Source organism: Camelina sativa, chromosome 9 (assembly GCF_030686135.1).
Source record: "Camelina sativa cultivar CO46 ecotype springtype chromosome 9, ASM3068613v1".
NCBI classification, from domain to species: domain Eukaryota; kingdom Viridiplantae; phylum Streptophyta; class Magnoliopsida; order Brassicales; family Brassicaceae; genus Camelina; species Camelina sativa.
Genome location: NC_141888.1, coordinates 33673370 through 33691918, shown reverse-complemented (window position 1 = coordinate 33691918; position 18549 = coordinate 33673370). Strand labels below are relative to the sequence as shown.

The window sequence follows — 18549 nt, the reverse complement described above, 5'->3', positions numbered from 1 at the left end:
TTCATAAATAATGTGAGATGTAATAAGGACCTTGAGGGACGATAAGAAACAAAGTAACGCTTAACAACAAACCAACAATATTCAAAACAACTCAACAAAGCAGTCAAAAATCTTTTGATATTTCTTCTTCTAGAACCAAGGAAAGAGCGGTTTTACAATGCTCACGAACCGGTGGCTTTACAGTTCTTGGTTATATTGACGTCCATCCAGTGCATTATCCCAAGTCTGTGCACAGCATTGTCCCGGATATGGTCTCTGACCAGTTTGCTAGAGTGTTCATTTAGCACGATGGCGCCTGTGGGGGGATCTGGATCTTGATCTTGATCTTGACCGCTTTGACCTGTACAAACAAATCAGGTTTGAGTGAGTTCTATCGAATAAACTGGAGATATATAGCACACTCTTTCGGGTTTTAATCCAGCTTTAGCCACCTGTTGAGACAGAAGAAACATAGAATGCATACCTGGATTTGTCATGAGAAGAGTAGAGAGTGTGCTTGTGCTGAGAATGCTTGCTATGTGGTGACCGCGAAGAAACATGTCTATACAATCAAAACATATATGATACTTTTTGTGGTGAGTTTCAGACTAGCTTGTCTGCTTTTTTGCTTACCCATTGTCTTTTGTCATACTTTTTTGCTTTCAATACTTCTTTAACTTTCAGAGCCTATAGTGCTAATATAGACTAACAAACATATATAGAAACACCAGTGATCTATCTCATATTGCTAATAGTTTAGAAAAGCTATACCTTCTTCTGGACTTTCCAGGAGATGGTGACCGATTCCTTCTTCTTGAAGAAGACTTCCTGAAGAGAGACACAAGATCGTTAGGCATTAGACAAAAGAAGCGCGAAGACAAAATTCAAAAGTTCAACACTCTATTGTCACCTTCTTGCATCATCAGAAGATTCATCACTGGACGGAGAAGACCGTTTTCTTCTGGACCTCACAGGAGATGGCGATACATTCCTTCTTCTAGAACGGGACTTCCTGGAGAAAGGTAATAAGAAATCATCGCAAATAGTGAGAAATAGCATTAGACAAAACAAGCGGACAGAGAAACTTAATGTTGAACATCCTATGCCACCTGGTCGAATTATCAGAGGATCCATTACTGGTTGGAGAACGTCTTCTTTTGTCCTTGCTCGAGTCTTCAGCCCGCCTGTGTCCTGACCTTTCTTCTTCCTTCTCCCTTTTTTTACCCCGGTCTTCCTTAGAATTAGTTCTGTGAGGCCTCTCTACCTCCCTTGAGTCCTTCTTTACATGGGTATCAGTAGATTTTTTATTTGATTCAACACATTTAACTTTCTCTGCTGACTTTATGTCACCCTGCTTCATTCTATCTTTTGAGCCATTCTGAGAATCTACCTTCTCTTTCCCACTATTCGTTTCATATGTTCTACTTCCATCCTTACTCAAATCGTCACACAAGTCTTTCCCATAAGTTTTATTATTATCCTGATGAAGGTTGCAATCTGATTTCAAGCCACAATTCTTCCTGCGAGGTTCATCTACTATTGCATCTTTTTCACTATCAGTTCTGTCAGGATGCTTTCTTTTGCTTCCTGAAGTATCATCAAGTCCAGAGCTCGCGCTTACGTCTGATATTTTGATACTACCAGCGTCATCATCTTTTCTTCTGGAGCCTAGCACCTGAGAATAATCCTCCAAGTCTGACTTACTGTTCTTGCCGGAATTAGCATTGACTTCAACTTCTGGATCCAATTTCGTATTGGCCATTTCTTCAGGTTCAGGAAGTTTCTCAGTGCTTGGCTGCTGACTACCATCGTGTCTTGACACCACGCCAAGACTTTCAACTCCATCATTTTCATCAGCATCCGCATTAGAAGCAGCATCAGTATCAGCATCATCATCATCAGAGGCATAGCTAGCAAGACCTAGAACATCTGCTGGTGAGCCAGAACTAGCTTTTTTATTTGCGCCTTCTATCGAGACCAAAATATTTGCCGACGCCTTGTGGAGTGGATCAGCTGTGGAGAGAACGGATGATGACGACTGTACACTATCATCTGAAGCAATGATGAATAGCACAGTATAACAGCAAAGAATATGGTAAGATTCAGGAGTAATTCCACAGATTAATGACATAAATAAAACTACAAGGCACAACAAACCTTTAGATACTGGTTGATCTTCATTAATGACTTTGGTTGCAATTTCATCAAATAATTCATCTGTAACCTGTTCAAAAGACATATGTCAACTGTTGCAGGACAAATGTTTATAGACCAACCACTTAATTTCTATCAGGTCACCTACCTTAAGAAGGACTTCAGTCAAGATACGCTTTATCTCCATATTGATTGCTGTAGTTCTCTCTGCATCCATCTCATCCTACATGGAACAAACCATTCATTTTTAGTGATGGTGCTGGATCAAATTAAATTACAAAGACAGCTAAAAGAATAGTGACAAAACAGTATTAAAAGTTCAAAAAACCTCATCATCCTCTTCTTCTTCATCTGAGGATTTAGAGGGGCTGAAGCTTTTTTTGACACGCTGATCAGCTTTCGCAGGAGGTTTATAAAGTACATCATCATCCATAGATTCCCTCTCCTCAAGACTCCCTGAAGAAGGCCTTCCAAGATCTGCTTTTTTCTTCAATAATTCGTCCTTAAGCCAGTTAGGCACAGGAGCCTGGAAACCACCTTATTAGCCAGAATTCAAGAAAGGTACTGAACTCCATTAGAAACAACTCATCTTACCTTTTTAGGAGGAACAGATGATGCTGCATATGAGTCATCCATGAATGCAACAGGGTGAAGAGGCGGCTTCGTGCCAAAAGCATATGGGGGTACAACAGGCTGGAGATTTGGTGGGGGAAAACTTCCATATGGAGGCATGGTATGACCCGAAACAGAAGGTATAGTCATAGATGAGTCATGCTGCAAAGAAAGTAAACATCAAACTTGCCTCCACCATAATAATACCAAAACGAACGATATAATAAGCAAACACTGTTAGAGTACCTGAGGAATTGACGGCACTGATGAAGGGATTGGAGGGTAGACTACTCCGGTTGCGGCATGAGGCTGCCATGCATTGTGAACACTAGCATAATCAGAACTCTCTCTGGTAGCAAACTGTACAGGCTGATCACTAAGGTTACTAGGTTGAGCAGGTGTTTGATCTCCATATGCATATTGCATATGCTGCCCTGCGTGAACAGGTCCCCCTCCATCAGGCACTGATATCTGCACCTCATGTTGTGTTGTATTTCCAGACTCTTCTTTACCTGCAAACAGAGTAACAAGTTTAAGCCTTGAAGGTAATAATAGCTTAGCTTAATAACTGTTACTAATCTCTAGACCAACAAAAATGGCTAAGGCACTTTGTTTAGGGAGCAAAATGCAAGGAGAAAACTGTGATCAGTAGTGGTTAATCTACTCGTAGGATATATAATGGTTGTTCTGGCGAGCAAGTAACTCTATATTACACAAGCACATCACTATACACTGTGAAGACACCCACGGAATTTCAAAGTTACAAGGAAACCTTGACTAGGAGCTACAATGATGTTCTAAGTAAATGGTTACCTGCTACAGAAGAATAACTATAAGGTACCTCCTGCTGATGAATTGCAGAACTAGTAGGCAGGTTTTCTTGATGGGAAAATCCAGCAGAAGAGCCTCCAGGAAAACTTTCGTTTGCCGTTGAATAGTTTGGATATCTCTCCGGCTGTGTTGTGGGTGGAGCTGGAAACTGCTGCTGATAGCTTACTCCTTGAACTGCCTGTTGATGAACATCTTGATAGCCATGAGTAGAGTACTGCTGCTGGTAGACTTGTTGTCCGCTAGGTTGGTTCTGTGCAGACTGCGATTGCTGATCCTTGTTCGCAGCTGCCCATTCTTTTGCTTTCTCTGCCCAGTCCTCGACGTTGCTATTAGCTGCGATCATAGACATAATCAGAAACCAAAACCCTAATATTCATTCAATAACAATATATGGCGATGAACGAGAGCGAACCTTGAGAGCTGTGACCTTGTTGATATCCCCAATTTGGATTTCCCCATTCCTAATATGCAAAATCAAAACCAAATTCGAAAATTAACACTTCGATAAGGGGAAAACGAAACATAGGATAAAAATCCAACGACGGAGTAACCTGATTAGCCTGAGGATAAGGCGGAGGAATTTGCGAACCGGCAGGCGGAGGAGGAGGAGGAAAAGGACCGTTACCGTTAGCACCAGCGTTGAAGGGCGGCTGGTGAGGAGGATAAGCGGAAGAAGGGTAAGGTTGGCCCTGAGGATAATGCGGCGAAGGTGGTCCCCACTGCGGCGGAGGTGGTGGCGATGGTGAGTGAGGGTTATGAAATTGGCTGGGGTACCATCCAGGAGGACCACCGGGCTGCGCAGAAGGAGGAACCGGTGGCCTCGCCTGATGCTGATAGTACTGGTGGTAAGGATCCGTCGGAGGCGGTGGTCTCATGTACTGAGCCGGTGGCTGGTACGCGTCCATTAGCAACAGCAAGGTCTTTGTGTCCTTGACTCTGCGTTTTTCAGATTATACCGAAATCGAATTATGTATCTTGAAAAGTTAAAACTGCAGGTCGTCTTCAGTGGTTTCCTTAAATTTTCGTCTTGTGTTTTAGTAAATATCGAAACGGCAGGTAGTTTAAGCTGACTACAAAAAACAACAGTATTTGTGCGAAATAAGAATTCTGAATTTATCATCTATGGTTACAACTTTATACAATTTTTTTCCATCATTACATATCGTCGTCATGACCATTCAAAAACATAATCATGACTATTTCATGAACAGTTTAGCATGTGTAGGATCTATTTATAGGACAGCATCGGCTTGTTTCTTGTTCAATCTAGCGTATAAGCCATCTTTGCTCAAAAGTTCTTTGTGATTTCCCATCTGTTTTGTGGACAAATGTAACAGTTAAGATCACATAGACTCAATGGTTTCATACAATTTATCGAAACCAGTAAATGAGTGTGGCTTACCTCGACGACTCGTCCACTGTCCATAGCCACGATTCTATCCGCAGCCTGAATTGTCGAAAGTCTGTGACGGAACAAAATGTTAAATTTGTCACAAGTCGATCATCAAAAACATGAAGAAGATTTCGGATTTGTATATGAAAAGATACCTGTGTGCTATCACTATGACGCTTCTCTTTGTTGCTGCGTCGTTTCCAATAGAACGAAGCACGCCCTGGAAAAAAAACAAAGGCTTAAGAATTCGTGCATCCAAGTAACTTCTCTTTTTGGCGATTGAGAACTGAGAAGTTACCTTAACGTTGTGTTCGCTCTCTGCATCAAGTGCACTAGTGGCTTCATCGAGGATGAGAATTCTGGGATCTCTAAGGATGGCACGAGCTATGGCAATCCGTTGTTTCTGCCCTCCACTGAGTAGATCATCATCAACAATTGTGTTGTAACCACTGGGAAGTGCTGTGATGAAGTCATGTGCGTAGGCTTGCTTTGCTGCCGATATTATATCTTCTTGCGTTATATTTCGATCACATCCATACTTGATGTTGGAACCGATGTCTGTGCGGAAGAGCTTTGGTTCCTGTTTCATTGCGACAGCTTTAGAAAGTGGAAGTGAAATTCATCAAATTTTATTTGATTTCACGTATCAGAGATGTGAGGAGAACCTGCCCCACGTATCCGATTCTTTGCCTTAGCCACTTGACATCCAATTCTTTCAAAGGAACCCCATCGAGTAGAATCTGGGATTCACAGAGTCAGCTTTTAGGAAGTAAGGCTTTAAAAAGTTATTTTACATTGAGTTTGAGTAATATCAACCTGACCACTTGTTGGTTCGTACAGTTGCAGCAAAAGATTAACCAGTGTGCTTTTGCCACTGCCACTTAGACCAACCTAAACAAAACAAATTTATTCACATATCACTTTCTAAAGGAAAGCATTGACATCATTGAACTACTTTGAGATATACTTACGATAGCAACCACTTCACCAGGACGCACAGAAATGTTAACGTTTTGTACCACCGCCACCTGAAATATTGACATATGATATGATTATTAAGACAAGCTGAAATATGAGCCCCAATGGCCCATATCCACATCATAAAAAGACTCCATAAAATTCTATGGTGTGTGTGCATGAATTCTAATATACTCAACAATAATGTAAGGCACAACCATATGTTTGGCCATTAATTTGCAAACACTAATGGGTACAAAAATCGAAAGTCAGAATCAAAATGATTATAAAGCTGTGACGATACTGGTAAAAATGATAGAATAACTGATTTCGCTAATTAAGAAATTCTGGTTTGAGGACATCTGCACGAAAGTGAAAAGCTGGAAGCAAAGGGTTATCATAAAATAGATTCCACTTGAATGCAGTAATACCTCCTCTCTTGAAGGATAGCTGAAAGACACATCTACAAACTCAATATGTCCTGTCAGTCTCTGCAGTCTCGTCCCTGCAGCAGTTTATAAATAAAATACGTTACATGGTATAGAGCGCAGCAATACCGGAAGCCTCTAGGTAGGAAGTCAAAAGTGATTAAGTCAAGGTGGTTTATCTTGGGAGGGGTTTGATTGTAAAGTTATATCAGCTGGTTATCACCAAACTCACGCTTTCATCAATCTCATAAATGGTCAACATGTTTCTAAGATATGCTGCTCTTCAACAAAAAAATTGAAACTTACCTTTTGCTATAAATTGATCACTTGGCTTGAGATCCATCATCTGAAAGACCTTTTCACTCGCTCCAACTGATTGCATCAAAGACGATAAATTATCTCCCACCCACCACGTAGCATAGATTAACCACTCACTATACAACAGAAACTTTGTCAGCTGCTCTGCTGTTATTTGACCAGCTAAGATAGACATTCCTCCAACTAGGACAGCAATAATCTATAAAAGAAGAAAACGATGAATCGTGTCACATTCTTAGAATGAGCATCGCCATCTAGAAGAACCAGAATTTGATTAGCCCTTCTCAAAAACAGTCGAAAGAGAAAAAGTTAAGAAAACCAGGGGTTATATTTGGAGGAACCTGAGTTGCATGGTATAGAGTGTTGAAGCTCCAGTTCCAGATACCATACGCAGCACTCTGTCTCAAACTAATATCGGCTAATCTCTGAAGCCAGTGATTGTACCTTTGCACCACAGAAGGGGAGAAAATCGATGTCAAAATTTAACTTGGCTGTGATTGAACCTGTTTTTGAAAGCCAATATCGCAAAATTTTCACCAGAAAAAATATAAGAAATGGAGACACTTTCAAGGTTGTTCATGGTAACAGATTGTACCTTTTAAACTCTTGCTTCTCTGTCCCATATACACGAACGGTTCTCATCAAAGAGTATGTCTCTTGAGCCACCTTGAAGATCACAAAGCAGTTATTAACGAAACAATTTATTGCATAAAAGACATCTTGAGATATGAATTCTTGAACAATCTACCTCATTTGCAGACGCTGTGATCTCCTGAATTAGCTTCGCTGTCTTCTTTTGGTACCTACAACATGACCAGATGTAAATTAATTTTCCACCTCAGTCATAAAACCACTAGGTTTAAGTATAACTTGCAGCTTCCCAGGTGTATAACCTATTATATATTTACAGATTCGAAATCTTAATCAAAGGGAGAAAAGTAATTTTAGAATCTTACATCCCATAAACGAACATAACTGCTGCCAAAGTACAGCAAATTGCCAATGTGCACAACCCAAGGGGCCACGACAAAATCAGCAAATAAATTAATGCCCCTGTTCCCTAGAAGAAAGAAGATAAACATACATTCAGATATCAAGAATGCACGGCGCACTTCAGGCGAGATGGAAATTATATTATTTAGCAGAAGACCTGAAGAACATTGCGAAATATCATGTTCAGATCATTTCCGATGACCCTCGAGACTTGCTGACAGTCCGATCCAAGTCTGCTTGTCAAGTCACCAACAGTTTGAGAGTCGAAAAATGATATATCCTGATGCAAGATCCAGCCAAGTCCGCGAGAGTATTTCAAAAAAAAATAAAGATACACATGAGCTACCAACTAGAAATTTTCAGGACCTGGAAGAGAAGAGTAGAGTATAGCGTTTCTCTCATTCGTTTCACCTACAGAGAAAGCAAAATTCATGAGTAGATTAAACTTCAAATTAAGAGGAATATTCCTGGGAAACTAAACTCACAAGTATCATATTTGCAATCCCAAAGAAGCATCCTCGTATACCACTGGAAATATGAGTTGAACAAAGAGTTAGCTGGAAATATTTCGTAAAAGAATATCAAGAAAGAGCAAGTGGTCAGAAAACAAGAGTAACCCTCTCATTCAACTTGAAAAAAAACAAAAAAAAACAAGAGACAAGCGTTTGACCATACAAGATCTTGACCTGCAAATGCCAGAAGTAACACAAAGCACAATCAAGAGCTTGACATTTCGACGAAACACAGTGATATCACCACTCTGTGCCGAGAAGATCGACGCTGTTAAAAAATGCGGAATAGTTATCTCTGAAAGCTGTAAACAAAACAGAGAAATTACATAAGAAAATGGAAGATTCTGATTTCTGATCCTAACTACTAACTCTATGGCTGCCTTATCTAAAACTATACAACTACACACAGTTATACAACGCTATCTTCAATACATTTACTGATCCAATTCCACAAGAAGTAATTGCAATACATGATCATAGAGCAAAGATAGCCAAAACTACAACACTATACACACTAAGTTAAGAAGAAGAAACAAACACGCACCGCAGCTATGATAAGAGTTGAAAACGCAGCGAAGATAACCCAACGATCCTCAGCCACAAGCTCCCACATCCGACTCAACGCACGCCAAACAGTAACAGGCTTAGCAATGAACCTACCATCAACCTCATCCGTGAAACTCCACCAGCTTCCACCTGGTAAAATCGTTCGGAGGAAACCAATACACTGCCGAATCCTCTCGGGAACTGAAACGTTGTCTCCTTCTCCTTGGTAATACTCCGCAGTTTCCGCTACTGCTCCGTTCACCGACGAGCAATTAATCGAAGGAAGACGATACTTTCTACTTGAAGATTGAAGAGTGAATGACAATTTCGATTTCGTAACGAATCGGAGATTCTTCCTTCTGATGATGTCGCCACTGATGGTGGAAATAAGAGAACAACGGTGAAGGGAGACGCGGATAGGTCGGCTCGTGCAGCCGAGTACCTGCAGAGCCATTTGTGGTCGGTGGAGTTAAGATGAAGAAGAAGAAGAAACTTCACCAGAGAGCTTTTCCTTGGTTCATATGAAATGCAGGATACGAAATTGAAACGCGTCGTTTCGAGAAAATTGAAAGAAGAAGACGTCACCGTATGAGAGATGCTTCGTGTCAATCTACAAGAAGCTGTGTGACCCACGGAGATCCACCACCGAAGGCATGAACCACAACAACAACAACACCGGCGCGTGAAAAAGGCGCGTGGAGGTTCAATCATGTGGTAGTAGATGGAGGATCTCTCTGCCTCTCTACGATGTCGTTTTCAAGTGCATTGCACACGGGAGCAACCTCCTTAAAAGTGGGATATCACGGTTTGATTTCGGTTTAACAATATTAGTTTGGTTCGCTTCGGATATTGATTACGGTTTGTTTCCCCACCAGCTCAAAATGTGAAATATTATAACTGGATACAAAGGCCCATTTCACGTTACAGCCCAATAAAAATGTGTAAACCCTAGAGGGGCAAAATAGGAAATCTAAAACTCACCTTCGTCTTTATAAATATCATTTCTAAAGAGAAACCCTAGCCGCAGTGAGAGAGAGAAGAGAGGGTAGCAGATTCGGCGGAAATGACGACCAGATTCAAGAAGAACAGGAAGAAGAGAGGTCACGTCAGTGCCGGACATGGACGTATCGGAAAGCACCGTAAGCATCCCGGAGGTCGTGGTAACGCTGGAGGTATGCATCACCACAGGATCCTCTTCGACAAGTACCATCCAGGTTACTTCGGTAAAGTTGGTATGAGGTACTTCCACAAGCTGAGGAACAAGTTCTTCTGCCCAATCGTTAACCTCGACAAGCTCTGGTCACTCGTACCTGAAGACGTGAAGGCGAAATCAACCAAGGACAACGTTCCGTTGATCGATGTGACGCAGCATGGTTTCTTCAAGGTTTTGGGGAAAGGTCATTTGCCAGAGAACAAGCCGTTCGTTGTGAAGGCGAAGCTCATTTCGAAGACTGCTGAGAAGAAGATTAAGGAAGCTGGTGGCGCTGTTGTGCTTACTGCTTAGGTTTGGTGAATTTTTTAAAATTTGCTTGACTCTTTGTTTTTGAATCTTCTCTGGAGTTTTGTTATCTTTTGTTGTCTTTTGGATTTTGGATCAGAGAGAGAGAGAGAGATCTCTTTTAAAGTTTAGTAGTTTTATGAACCTCTTGTTGGATTTTGATAAATGCTTGTTATTCCGAATTCAGATTTGGTTTCACATTTGTGGTGGTTTCGTAATTTGGTAGCTTTAGAACTTGCGTTAGTGTTGATTCATTTGCGTCATTTTGCATTGTTCTTGTCAAATTTTGAATTGGTTAGCTAGATTCGATTGTCTTTAAAAGCACGCATCCGTTTAGAAGCATCTTGATAGCTTAATGATGTATGATCTGATCGGTTATATCATATGTGAGGCTATGGTGTGATTTTGCATAATAGTCTCCATTAAAGTTTTTGGAAATGCATTTAACAATTTACAACAGCAATTTCAATGTATGAACAGAACTACTTATTCGATGAAACTGATCGTTTTTAGTTTAGGATTCGTTTCCGTAAGCTAGATAATAAGAAATCTTAAAATATTAAGACAAGAACTAATGTCTCAAACCCATCAAAAATACAATCAGAACATCTGAAGGCTTTATCTCGTTCTTTATTTATCTGCTTCTCTCGACCGTTTCATTCGGGATTTAAGAATTCATATACTACACGACTCTATACTGGAAACCCAAGTCCCAAAAGCTAAGTCAGCAAGAGATCCTCCTGTTCAAGCTGCAAAGCATAGAGATAGAACACTTCTCGAATACCAATTACAGCTCTGGATTATATATAATCCAAGTCGAAATGTGAAATGAGGTTTTGTAATTGAATCATGGCCAAAGTGGAATATAAGTTACAGACATGTATAAATAACAACACTTGACCAAAACATGAAGATTCAGCGAGTAGCTGGTAGAGCACGCCAGTTATTGGCTTGTTGAATGGCATGATGACGAGAAGTTGCAGAAAGTTGTTGGTGTATAACTTCCTTGACGTGACCCGCAGCTGTTTCACCACCACGTTCAGCGAGTTCTAAGTAAAGTACAGCTTTCAGCATCGCCCCTTCCTGCATTATCCCAATTACATTCATCAGTTCTAAATCGAATCAACTCACTCATGGTCCAACATGGCAAACTATGGATACTAATAGAGATTCTTACCGAAAACAGAGTAAGACCGTGTTCAAACTGAGCTTTACTATGGCCATGATCAGCTGCACGTTTCATCCATTTGCTTCCTAGCTTGCGGTTTTGATGTAAGCCTTCTCCAACCAAGTAACATCGCGAAATATTATACATTGCTCGTACATACCCACCTTCTGCTGCCTTTAGGTACCATTTACTCTGTCAAAAAAAAAAAAAAAAAAGAACAATTCCAATCATTATATGCAAACTTCATGGATTCTTTATAAAGATGTTGATAAAGACAGAAACTGAACATTTCCACAAATGAACTAAAGCACATATCCAAACATAGCATTATCAGCTTCCAAACAAGAACTACTGCACATGTCCAAGCATAGCATTATCTATTTCCACATATGAACTAACGCACATGACCAAAGATAGCATTATCAGTTTTCCACTGAGTGTGTTGTAGCCATAAATATGAAGAATCAGAAAAAAAGATGCAACTTTCAATCAAGATTGCAGCCCCACCACACAAAGACAATATAAAATCTCAACTAAAAGAAAAAGAAAGGATCAGAAGAAGGCACATACAGCTTCTACCATATTGGGTTGCACAACCCGGCCTTGGTGTAAACATAGAGCTAACTGATACTGTGCTCGAACATAACCATTCTCTGCAGATTGCCTCAACCACTTGATCGCTTCCTTGGGATTTGTAGGTTCAACTGCACATACAAGCAACCAATGTCTCAGAATAATGCTCCACCAATCCATTACCAATTTGATTAGTAACTAAGCTCGTCAAATCCAAATTCTATATACCACACAATCCAGAAAACATCAATATCAATCATGAACAACTCAAAATTGCAATGAAGGTTATAAAAATCAAAGCCACCAAAACCATGGGAACTTAAGTTTCATTACCTTGAAGATAAGAAATCCCCAAATTACATTGACCAACAGCATCACCAAGCTCAGCAGCTCTCCGATAGAGACTCACAGCTTTATCCTTATCACCCGTTTCCCAATACACAAGCCCAGCATCAACCATGGCGAGCGTGGATCCAAGCGCAGCTCCTTTTAAAAACGAATCAAGAGCCTTGTCTAGATTGGCTCGCACACCTCCACGACCATGCTTGAATTTTTTGCCCCACCGAAGAAACAACATCGACTCTCTCAACGGCTTTAACGCGTCTCTCCACGATTTACACACCGACGACGCCGCTTGTAGATTCGGAAGACTAAACGGCGCAGCGATCTTCATCAGTATATCAAACGGTAGCATAGAGAAATCTCCGAACTCATTCGACGAAGAAGAAGAAGACCTAGAGCTTGTGCTTGTGCTTGTGCTTGACTTCGTCGTTGCTCTATTGATTGGAGAAAATCTAGTGCGTTTATCCTTGTCTTGAGGTTTTAAAAACGATAAGGAGGTGAATCGAGATGCTTCAGATCTACAAGGCCACGTTCTCTGCTTCATCTTCTCCGGCGACGAAAGACCACCGTCGGTTTCAAAGAGGGGTAAGTAAACGATTCGTTTTGTTTTTTTTTGTTTTTTTTTCTGTATTTTTTTCCGCGTATGTGCCGAGTAAATTTGTTTTTTGTTATATGGTTAGTAATCGAACGGTTATGTGATGAGAAGACAATTAAATCCACGAGATTATAATGTGACACGTGGAATACTTAAACCGCCAAGAAAATTTCGTATAGGGTCAGTGGACCAAAGCTAACAGACACGAAACATTAATATTTGTTTTGGGCTGGGCCTGCAATATCCATTTATTTTTATATAACAAATATGTGGAAATTAACTTACAAAAATTAGAGTATACAAAATATTTATAGGATAGAATGACATTTGGTATGAAATATTTTTATGTGAATGTGATTGTCTAAAAGTTTCCTATTATTTTGCCTACTACAATTGAGAATTTTGAATCTGAGTGTTGAGAATCTCCGAGAACATCAAATGCAAAAAGTAAAGAGTATGTATGAAACTGTTGACATTGTAATATACATAGGATTCTATTCGGCTCGATCGACACGGCCTATTCAATTATCTTACCATTACCAAACATGATATTGACCTCTACTTAGACTCTCTCAGTGGACAGTGGTTTGTTTGTGTGGCCGTGTCATGTGGGTCAACTTTCCCAAGTTTGATTTTTCCTCAACTTTGTTGTTTGATTGATACCAAAAAAAAAAAAAAAAAAAAAAAAATCGAATCGGACTCTTTATCCTTGACCAAAACATAAACTGAGTCAAGCTAAGTTGTGGTCTTTCACTAATTATGAACTTAATTCGTCACTTTTTGTTAGCCAATTTTTAATATCACACACATGATTGATGATCCATCACAAAAAAAAAAAAGAAAAAACTGTTCAAAACAATATGATCATTGGTCACCAATTTCAATTTGGGCTAATTAGTTCTTCTTCATCATTATTTTTTATTCTATATTAAATCTAGTTTTACCAAAATATATATATATATATATATACTACAAAGAAAGTAAAAGATTAAACGAAAAAATTCCTACGTTAATGAGATAGTCAAAATAAAATAAAACAAAAACCTGCAAATTATTCAGTTAATAAAAGGAAATTAACTAAACTCAATAGCTAGAAATCTAGAATATGCATGTATCAATTAAGAATCGTCTGCAACATGTATTCTTGCGAAGAAAGTATCCAACTCTTGAACGTTGAAAGATATACTCCTTTGCCCGGCAGATTTTTCTCGGCGTTTCTCAATCCTTCCCCGGTAGGTACCTCGTCGAGGCGCTGGAGGACACTCGAGTTGCGGCGGAATTCTATGTTCTTTCCCCATTGGAGTGGTGCATCCTTCTTCTTTGTTGTCTTCTTTACCATCTTCTTTTCTTTCTTCTTTCTCTGGCTTTGATGAACTCATCACCGGAGCTTTCACCGGGATCGTCGCTTTAAGAGACTTTTCAGGAAACTCCATGACTTTGAGAGATCCTAGAAAATCCAACAAGAGAGAGATAGACCTATACGAAGAAATAAGAAATAGGGTTGTTGAATATTCAACTGAATATATAAGAAAAGAAAAAAAAATTATCTTTAAAGAGGTAAAAAGGAAAAAAACTTTTAAGCGGGAAAGGTTGTTTTCTCCGGAAAAAAAAAAAAAAGTACAATTTCTTTTTTCTTTTTCTTCTCGGAAAAGGAGAAAGAAAGAGAGAGTTTATACGCTTTAGGGTTGTTTTCTCTCTATTCTTCTTCTCTGTGATTTGAAGCTTAGAGAAGAAAATTCCAAAAAGGAGAAGGCAAAGAAGAAATACTTATGTTTTTATTACTCACCTACAAATTTATTTACTCACGATAAGATAAGTGCTAAACTTATTTAATTATATCTCCTTTAAAACAAAACAAAAAAATGTTATGTATGAAATATTAACGTAAACCATTATCATGTTCATTATATATTCCTAAGTTTTCTAATATGATAATTGTTGTACAGTGTCCAACTAATAATTAAATAAATCATTTACCGTATCATAGAGATGAAACTGAGATGTGTTTTTGTTTAGTAATCAATGTTTGTGGCTCTGTTACATTATATATAGATACAAAGGTTTTTTAAAGAGCTCACAACAAGAAGAGTTTTACACAGAGTAGGGACCAGTGTGGTATAGCTTTTTAAGAGTGTGAAATAGACAATAATAGTGTCGTGAAAGACGAAGAAGAACCAAGTGATCTCTGAGAGTCCTTTTTGTTTTCACATTCTGGAGTAACCAACACCGTACTGAGACATGAACTCATCATTGAACTTTTTGAAACTGTCCATAATCTCTGGCATTTCTTCTTCTGCTGGCAGGATTGTTGTCCTCAGATGAAACACCCTGGTAACAAAAACCAAAACAAAATGAGCTCATCACAAAGAGGTTTTACAAGAACATTGAAATGCTTTTTTTTAAGTCACAACAAGAGGTTTTTTTCACCCTTCTTTTTGTCCAAATCCAGAGCCTGGAACTGTGGAGATTCCTGTGGCTTCTAAGAGCTTAAGGCAGTAGAAAACGTCTGGGACTTTTCCTGCTTGTTTGGCTGCTTGGATTGCTTTCGGCGGCAACTTTATTTGAGGAAACGAATACATAGCACCTTCTGTGAAATTACAGACTACGTTTTTGCAGCTGTTGAATCCATCAGTCATCATTCTTGCTCTTCTTCTAAGTGATTCTAGTATTCCCTTGCTGTTAATAAAGTTCCAAATGAAGTTATGAGATCTTGATACTTCATCAAAGCGGTGATTTTATAGAGATATGAGTAGAACATATAAACTAACTATATTTACCTTTCACGAACGAATTGGTCATAAGAAATGTCTCCAGGCTTTGGTGGGCTAACCATTAAACCCATCTGCACAAGACAAGAGTTTAGCGGGGAAAACATTCTTTAACCAGCAGTTGCTAAAAAGTATAAGTGCTAGCTTACAAATATCTGAGCAGAGACGTTGGGACTGAGAGCTATAGAGGCAACCTTGTATATCTCCTCAACAGTCTGCATTACCAGACATTTAAAAACTCTTCCTAATTTACCAAAACCATGGGTTAAAAAGAAAGGTCAGGTACAAACCCTGGGAGGGATATTTGTCATCTCAAAGTAACCACCTCGTTGCCCACATTCACCCCAGTATCCTTTAGAAACGGTGTGGAAAGATATGAGCTGGACTTCCTTGCTGATCGGTGCTCCCATATCCATCAAAACCTTTACAACATTCATGATACCAAAGAACATGGACAGGCTAATCGAGTCGGAGCTAAGGAGTTAAAGATACCAATGAAAGACAAAGTTAATACCTTCTTGGAACTGATAAAGGGACGCTCATCTTGGTATATGTTCTGCTGATACACTTCGTCTCCAAGAAGAACCAATCTCTCATTACAACAGAACCTCAATATCTCTCTTAAGTTAGCTTCGCTAAGACACTGGCCAGTTGGGTTTCCGGGGTTAATGATCACCATTGCCCTTACCTGCATTACCCATACGAGAGACATATATTAGAGCGGTGAGAAGTAAGATTTCATTACAAAAATCCATTGTATCAATAGATTCGAGAAGAAGAGTGGGAGAATACTAACTGTTATTCCTTGAGAACGAGCCTGAGCAACAGATTGGCGAAGGTTGTTAACATCAAGTCCCCAGTTTTCAGACTCTTCAAGATAGTAAGGAACAAGAGTACCACCTAATAGAGATATAGTAGCCGAGTAGAGTGGATACTGTGGTACTGGAACCAGAATCTGCCAACCAAGAAAACTTGTGACCCACAGATGCTTATAAACCTATACCATTTGCCATCTCACTAGACTAAACCTTTACTAGGGGCAGTTTTAAAGCCAAATTGATATGAACTAATTCATGATAAAACCAAACGAAATGGCTCTACATCCATGTACAAAAACTTTAGATAAAGGAACAAGCGAGTTAAGATTTCATTACTCCGTCTTTCTGACCGCGTATGACACAATTCAATATTTGCATCACACCTTTGCTAGCTCCATCAGTTAGAAATATAAGTTCTGGGTCGCTGTAATTTGAAGATAAGAACCAAAAGGCCTCAGAGGAGTTTTCCTTACAACAAATCTATTTCATTGCATAAATAACCAACATGATGCAATCACCTTGGATATCCATCACGCCGTTCAATGAACTCAGCAACTTCCTTCCGAACTCCCGGGAGACCTCTTGAGTCACTGTAAGCACCTGATCAAAGATAAAGCAAAATTCGTTATTATTTGTACAACCTAAGCCAATATAGAACCACATGATCTGAGTTGTCTAAGAAAGACATACCAAGACCACCAGAAGTCAAGGAAAGATAATGCTTAGCTCTTGCAATAGCATCAGCTGGGAAGATCATCCCAACATTTGGGTCATCTAGCAGAAATGGTGCTTGGCATAGAGCAACCACCTGCATTGGTTTTCCAACTGTTTAGGCTTATTCTATAGATTTTAAACAAGATATAACTTCAGAAAACATGAGAATTGAATATATACCTGACGAGGAAATGTCAGAGGCTTCTGTCCTAAAGCATGAGGGTTTCCAACATTTGTGAAAATAATCTGTAATATGTGACAATCAAACAAGTTAAGAAACCAAGACACTGCCCATATCTCAGGTTTAATAACAACAAATGAAGCTCAACACATGACAAAGTTGTTACCTTTTTGCCTTCTTTTTGAAGCTCAGAAGCACGGAGATAGAGTTCACCTCTGACTGCATACTGACAATTCTTCACGTTTTCATTCAGGGAATCGTAGTCTAATGCCTTGAGAGACATCTCCAGGATTCACTTCTCAAGCTAAAAGCAAAATAATTCCACACTTTCTCTCTACAAACAATATAAGCAGGTGTATAATAATACTTTGACGAAGTCATCACGAGAAGAGCCATAATCGAGTTTGTAAATCAAACAGTGAAGTAAAGCTAAGCCCTTTATTAGTGCTGTGTTTAAAGAGGCATCAATGGACCTAAGCGTATCATAAGACTACTAGAGATTTCACTTTTCTCCAATCTATAACTACAGAACTTTACAATCAACGTATTCCAATACATTAACAGTGAAAAAAAAAAAACGCCAATAAAATCATCACCAACACACTAGATTCGAGCATAAAGCCAGGTAGAGAGTGAACCCCACAGAACAACCTCAAACTAAATCAAAGAAAAGGCGACGCCTTTTGAAATGGGTTTTCGCAATCGAGACAAAAAAAAAATACACGAAATTTGATCAACTATGGGAATTTGGAAATCTCGATCAGCACCACGACTCACCTTCGGATTAGTTTCGTTACCCCCAAAGGTGTCACTAGAGCACAGCAAAGAAAGACTTGTGGGCACTTATTGCATTAGTCTTTTATATGATATAAAATTTGGCAAGATTACGATTGTGTGTCTGACGTGAATTTGGACACTCGTCTGATCAGATCATGTGGCATAAGACGAAGCAGCTGAGCCACTGGAATATGCAAAAACAGATTATATTATCAATATCCAAAAGTCACTTTTGTAGCTTTTTGCTACAAAATCAATTTTTTTTTAGAAAGTAGAGACAAATTGTATGGACTCTGTTTTTATTTTCTTGAATACAGTTTGTGAATATTTTTGCAACTCCAACCTATAGAAAGTAGAAACGTCGCACGTCCCTTGCGTTTTCGATTCACAAT

At 39.3% G+C, this 18549-nt stretch overlaps 5 protein-coding genes across 8 annotated transcripts; 1 reads left to right on the top strand and 4 right to left on the bottom strand.

Moving 5' to 3' along the window:
• Positions 1-42: 42 nt before the first annotated feature.
• Positions 43-4685, bottom strand: LOC104712613 (uncharacterized). 2 transcript variants are annotated; one of them, XM_010429540.3, is made up of 13 exons: positions 4128-4685; positions 3989-4037; positions 3559-3909; positions 2992-3257; positions 2728-2907; positions 2462-2659; positions 2282-2356; positions 2137-2203; positions 1089-2031; positions 890-991; positions 751-807; positions 464-541; positions 43-340 (listed from the first exon to the last, which is right to left on the bottom strand). In XM_010429540.3, exons 1-13 carry the CDS (start codon positions 4479-4481, stop codon positions 277-279), a joined length of 2784 nt encoding a protein of 927 aa, XP_010427842.2. In that variant the 5' UTR covers positions 4482-4685; the 3' UTR covers positions 43-276. The 2 variants fall into 2 exon arrangements, with proteins under 2 accessions (XP_010427842.2, XP_019084951.2); XM_019229406.2 differs by having other exon boundaries at positions 3587-3909; positions 4128-4569.
• On the bottom strand, positions 4665-10325 carry LOC104712612 (ABC transporter B family member 26, chloroplastic). Of its 3 annotated transcripts, XM_010429539.3 has the most exons (19): positions 9705-10325; positions 8722-9620; positions 8352-8479; positions 8151-8193; positions 8032-8076; positions 7823-7945; positions 7629-7732; positions 7421-7475; positions 7268-7338; positions 7014-7116; positions 6661-6871; positions 6358-6431; positions 5941-5997; positions 5786-5860; positions 5635-5709; positions 5268-5549; positions 5125-5189; positions 4979-5039; positions 4665-4889 (listed from the first exon to the last, which is right to left on the bottom strand). In XM_010429539.3, exons 2-19 carry the CDS (start codon positions 9175-9177, stop codon positions 4809-4811), a joined length of 2109 nt encoding a protein of 702 aa, XP_010427841.1. In that variant the 5' UTR covers positions 9178-9620; positions 9705-10325; the 3' UTR covers positions 4665-4808. The 3 variants fall into 3 exon arrangements, with proteins under 3 accessions (XP_010427841.1, XP_087321218.1, XP_087321219.1); XM_087465092.1 differs by lacking the exon at positions 9705-10325 and having other exon boundaries at positions 8341-8479; positions 8722-9485; XM_087465093.1 differs by lacking the exons at positions 8722-9620; positions 9705-10325 and having other exon boundaries at positions 7823-7898; positions 8341-8480.
• LOC104712611 (large ribosomal subunit protein uL15x) lies at positions 9752-10421 on the top strand. Its single transcript, XM_010429538.3, has one exon. The coding sequence runs from the start codon at positions 9787-9789 to the stop codon at positions 10225-10227; it is 441 nt and encodes a 146-aa protein (XP_010427840.1). The 5' UTR covers positions 9752-9786; the 3' UTR covers positions 10228-10421.
• Positions 10422-11043: 622 nt separating this feature from the next.
• LOC104712609 (F-box protein At1g70590) lies at positions 11044-13001 on the bottom strand. Its single transcript, XM_087465094.1, has 4 exons — positions 12296-13001; positions 11960-12093; positions 11399-11581; positions 11044-11304 (listed from the first exon to the last, which is right to left on the bottom strand). The coding sequence occupies exons 1-4, from the start codon at positions 12846-12848 to the stop codon at positions 11137-11139; spliced, it is 1038 nt and encodes a 345-aa protein (XP_087321220.1). The 5' UTR covers positions 12849-13001; the 3' UTR covers positions 11044-11136.
• Positions 13002-14885: 1884 nt separating this feature from the next.
• Positions 14886-18546, bottom strand: LOC104712607 (glutamate--glyoxylate aminotransferase 2). The gene is made up of 13 exons (XM_010429535.3): positions 18158-18546; positions 17547-17714; positions 17380-17445; positions 17176-17293; positions 17004-17085; positions 16822-16909; positions 16464-16622; positions 16182-16355; positions 15958-16089; positions 15817-15882; positions 15677-15741; positions 15327-15575; positions 14886-15227 (listed from the first exon to the last, which is right to left on the bottom strand). Exons 2-13 carry the CDS (start codon positions 17661-17663, stop codon positions 15104-15106), a joined length of 1440 nt encoding a protein of 479 aa, XP_010427837.1. The 5' UTR covers positions 17664-17714; positions 18158-18546; the 3' UTR covers positions 14886-15103.
• Positions 18547-18549: the final 3 nt, after the last annotated feature.

What these genes read in the sequence shown, in the direction of transcription:
- LOC104712613 (XM_010429540.3), bottom strand. Translation starts at nt 4,481, where the DNA reads ATGGACGCGTACCAGCCACCGGCTCAGTACATGAGACCACCGCCTCCG. An exon ending in CCTGGAAAGTCCAGAAGAAG is followed by an intron (nt 542 to 750) that starts GTATAGCTTTTC and finishes TTGATTGTATAG; the next exon opens with ACATGTTTCTTCGCGGTCAC. An exon ending in TCTTCTCATGACAAATCCAG is followed by an intron (nt 341 to 463) that starts GTATGCATTCTA and finishes TTGTTTGTACAG; the next exon opens with GTCAAAGCGGTCAAGATCAA.
- LOC104712612 (XM_010429539.3), bottom strand. Translation starts at nt 9,177, where the DNA reads ATGGCTCTGCAGGTACTCGGCTGCACGAGCCGACCTATCCGCGTCTCC. An exon ending in TATTTCGCAATGTTCTTCAG is followed by an intron (nt 7,733 to 7,822) that starts GTCTTCTGCTAA and finishes TCTTTCTTCTAG; the next exon opens with GGAACAGGGGCATTAATTTA. An exon ending in ACGAACCAACAAGTGGTCAG is followed by an intron (nt 5,710 to 5,785) that starts GTTGATATTACT and finishes TGTGAATCCCAG; the next exon opens with ATTCTACTCGATGGGGTTCC.
- LOC104712611 (XM_010429538.3), top strand. Translation starts at nt 9,787, where the DNA reads ATGACGACCAGATTCAAGAAGAACAGGAAGAAGAGAGGTCACGTCAGT.
- LOC104712609 (XM_087465094.1), bottom strand. Translation starts at nt 12,848, where the DNA reads ATGAAGCAGAGAACGTGGCCTTGTAGATCTGAAGCATCTCGATTCACC. An exon ending in GGGGATTTCTTATCTTCAAG is followed by an intron (nt 12,094 to 12,295) that starts GTAATGAAACTT and finishes TTGTATGTGCAG; the next exon opens with TTGAACCTACAAATCCCAAG. An exon ending in AACCCAATATGGTAGAAGCT is followed by an intron (nt 11,582 to 11,959) that starts GTATGTGCCTTC and finishes TTTTTTTGACAG; the next exon opens with AGTAAATGGTACCTAAAGGC.
- LOC104712607 (XM_010429535.3), bottom strand. Translation starts at nt 17,663, where the DNA reads ATGTCTCTCAAGGCATTAGACTACGATTCCCTGAATGAAAACGTGAAG. An exon ending in CTTGACTTCTGGTGGTCTTG is followed by an intron (nt 17,086 to 17,175) that starts GTATGTCTTTCT and finishes ATCTTTGATCAG; the next exon opens with GTGCTTACAGTGACTCAAGA. An exon ending in GACCAATTCGTTCGTGAAAG is followed by an intron (nt 15,576 to 15,676) that starts GTAAATATAGTT and finishes CTTTATTAACAG; the next exon opens with CAAGGGAATACTAGAATCAC.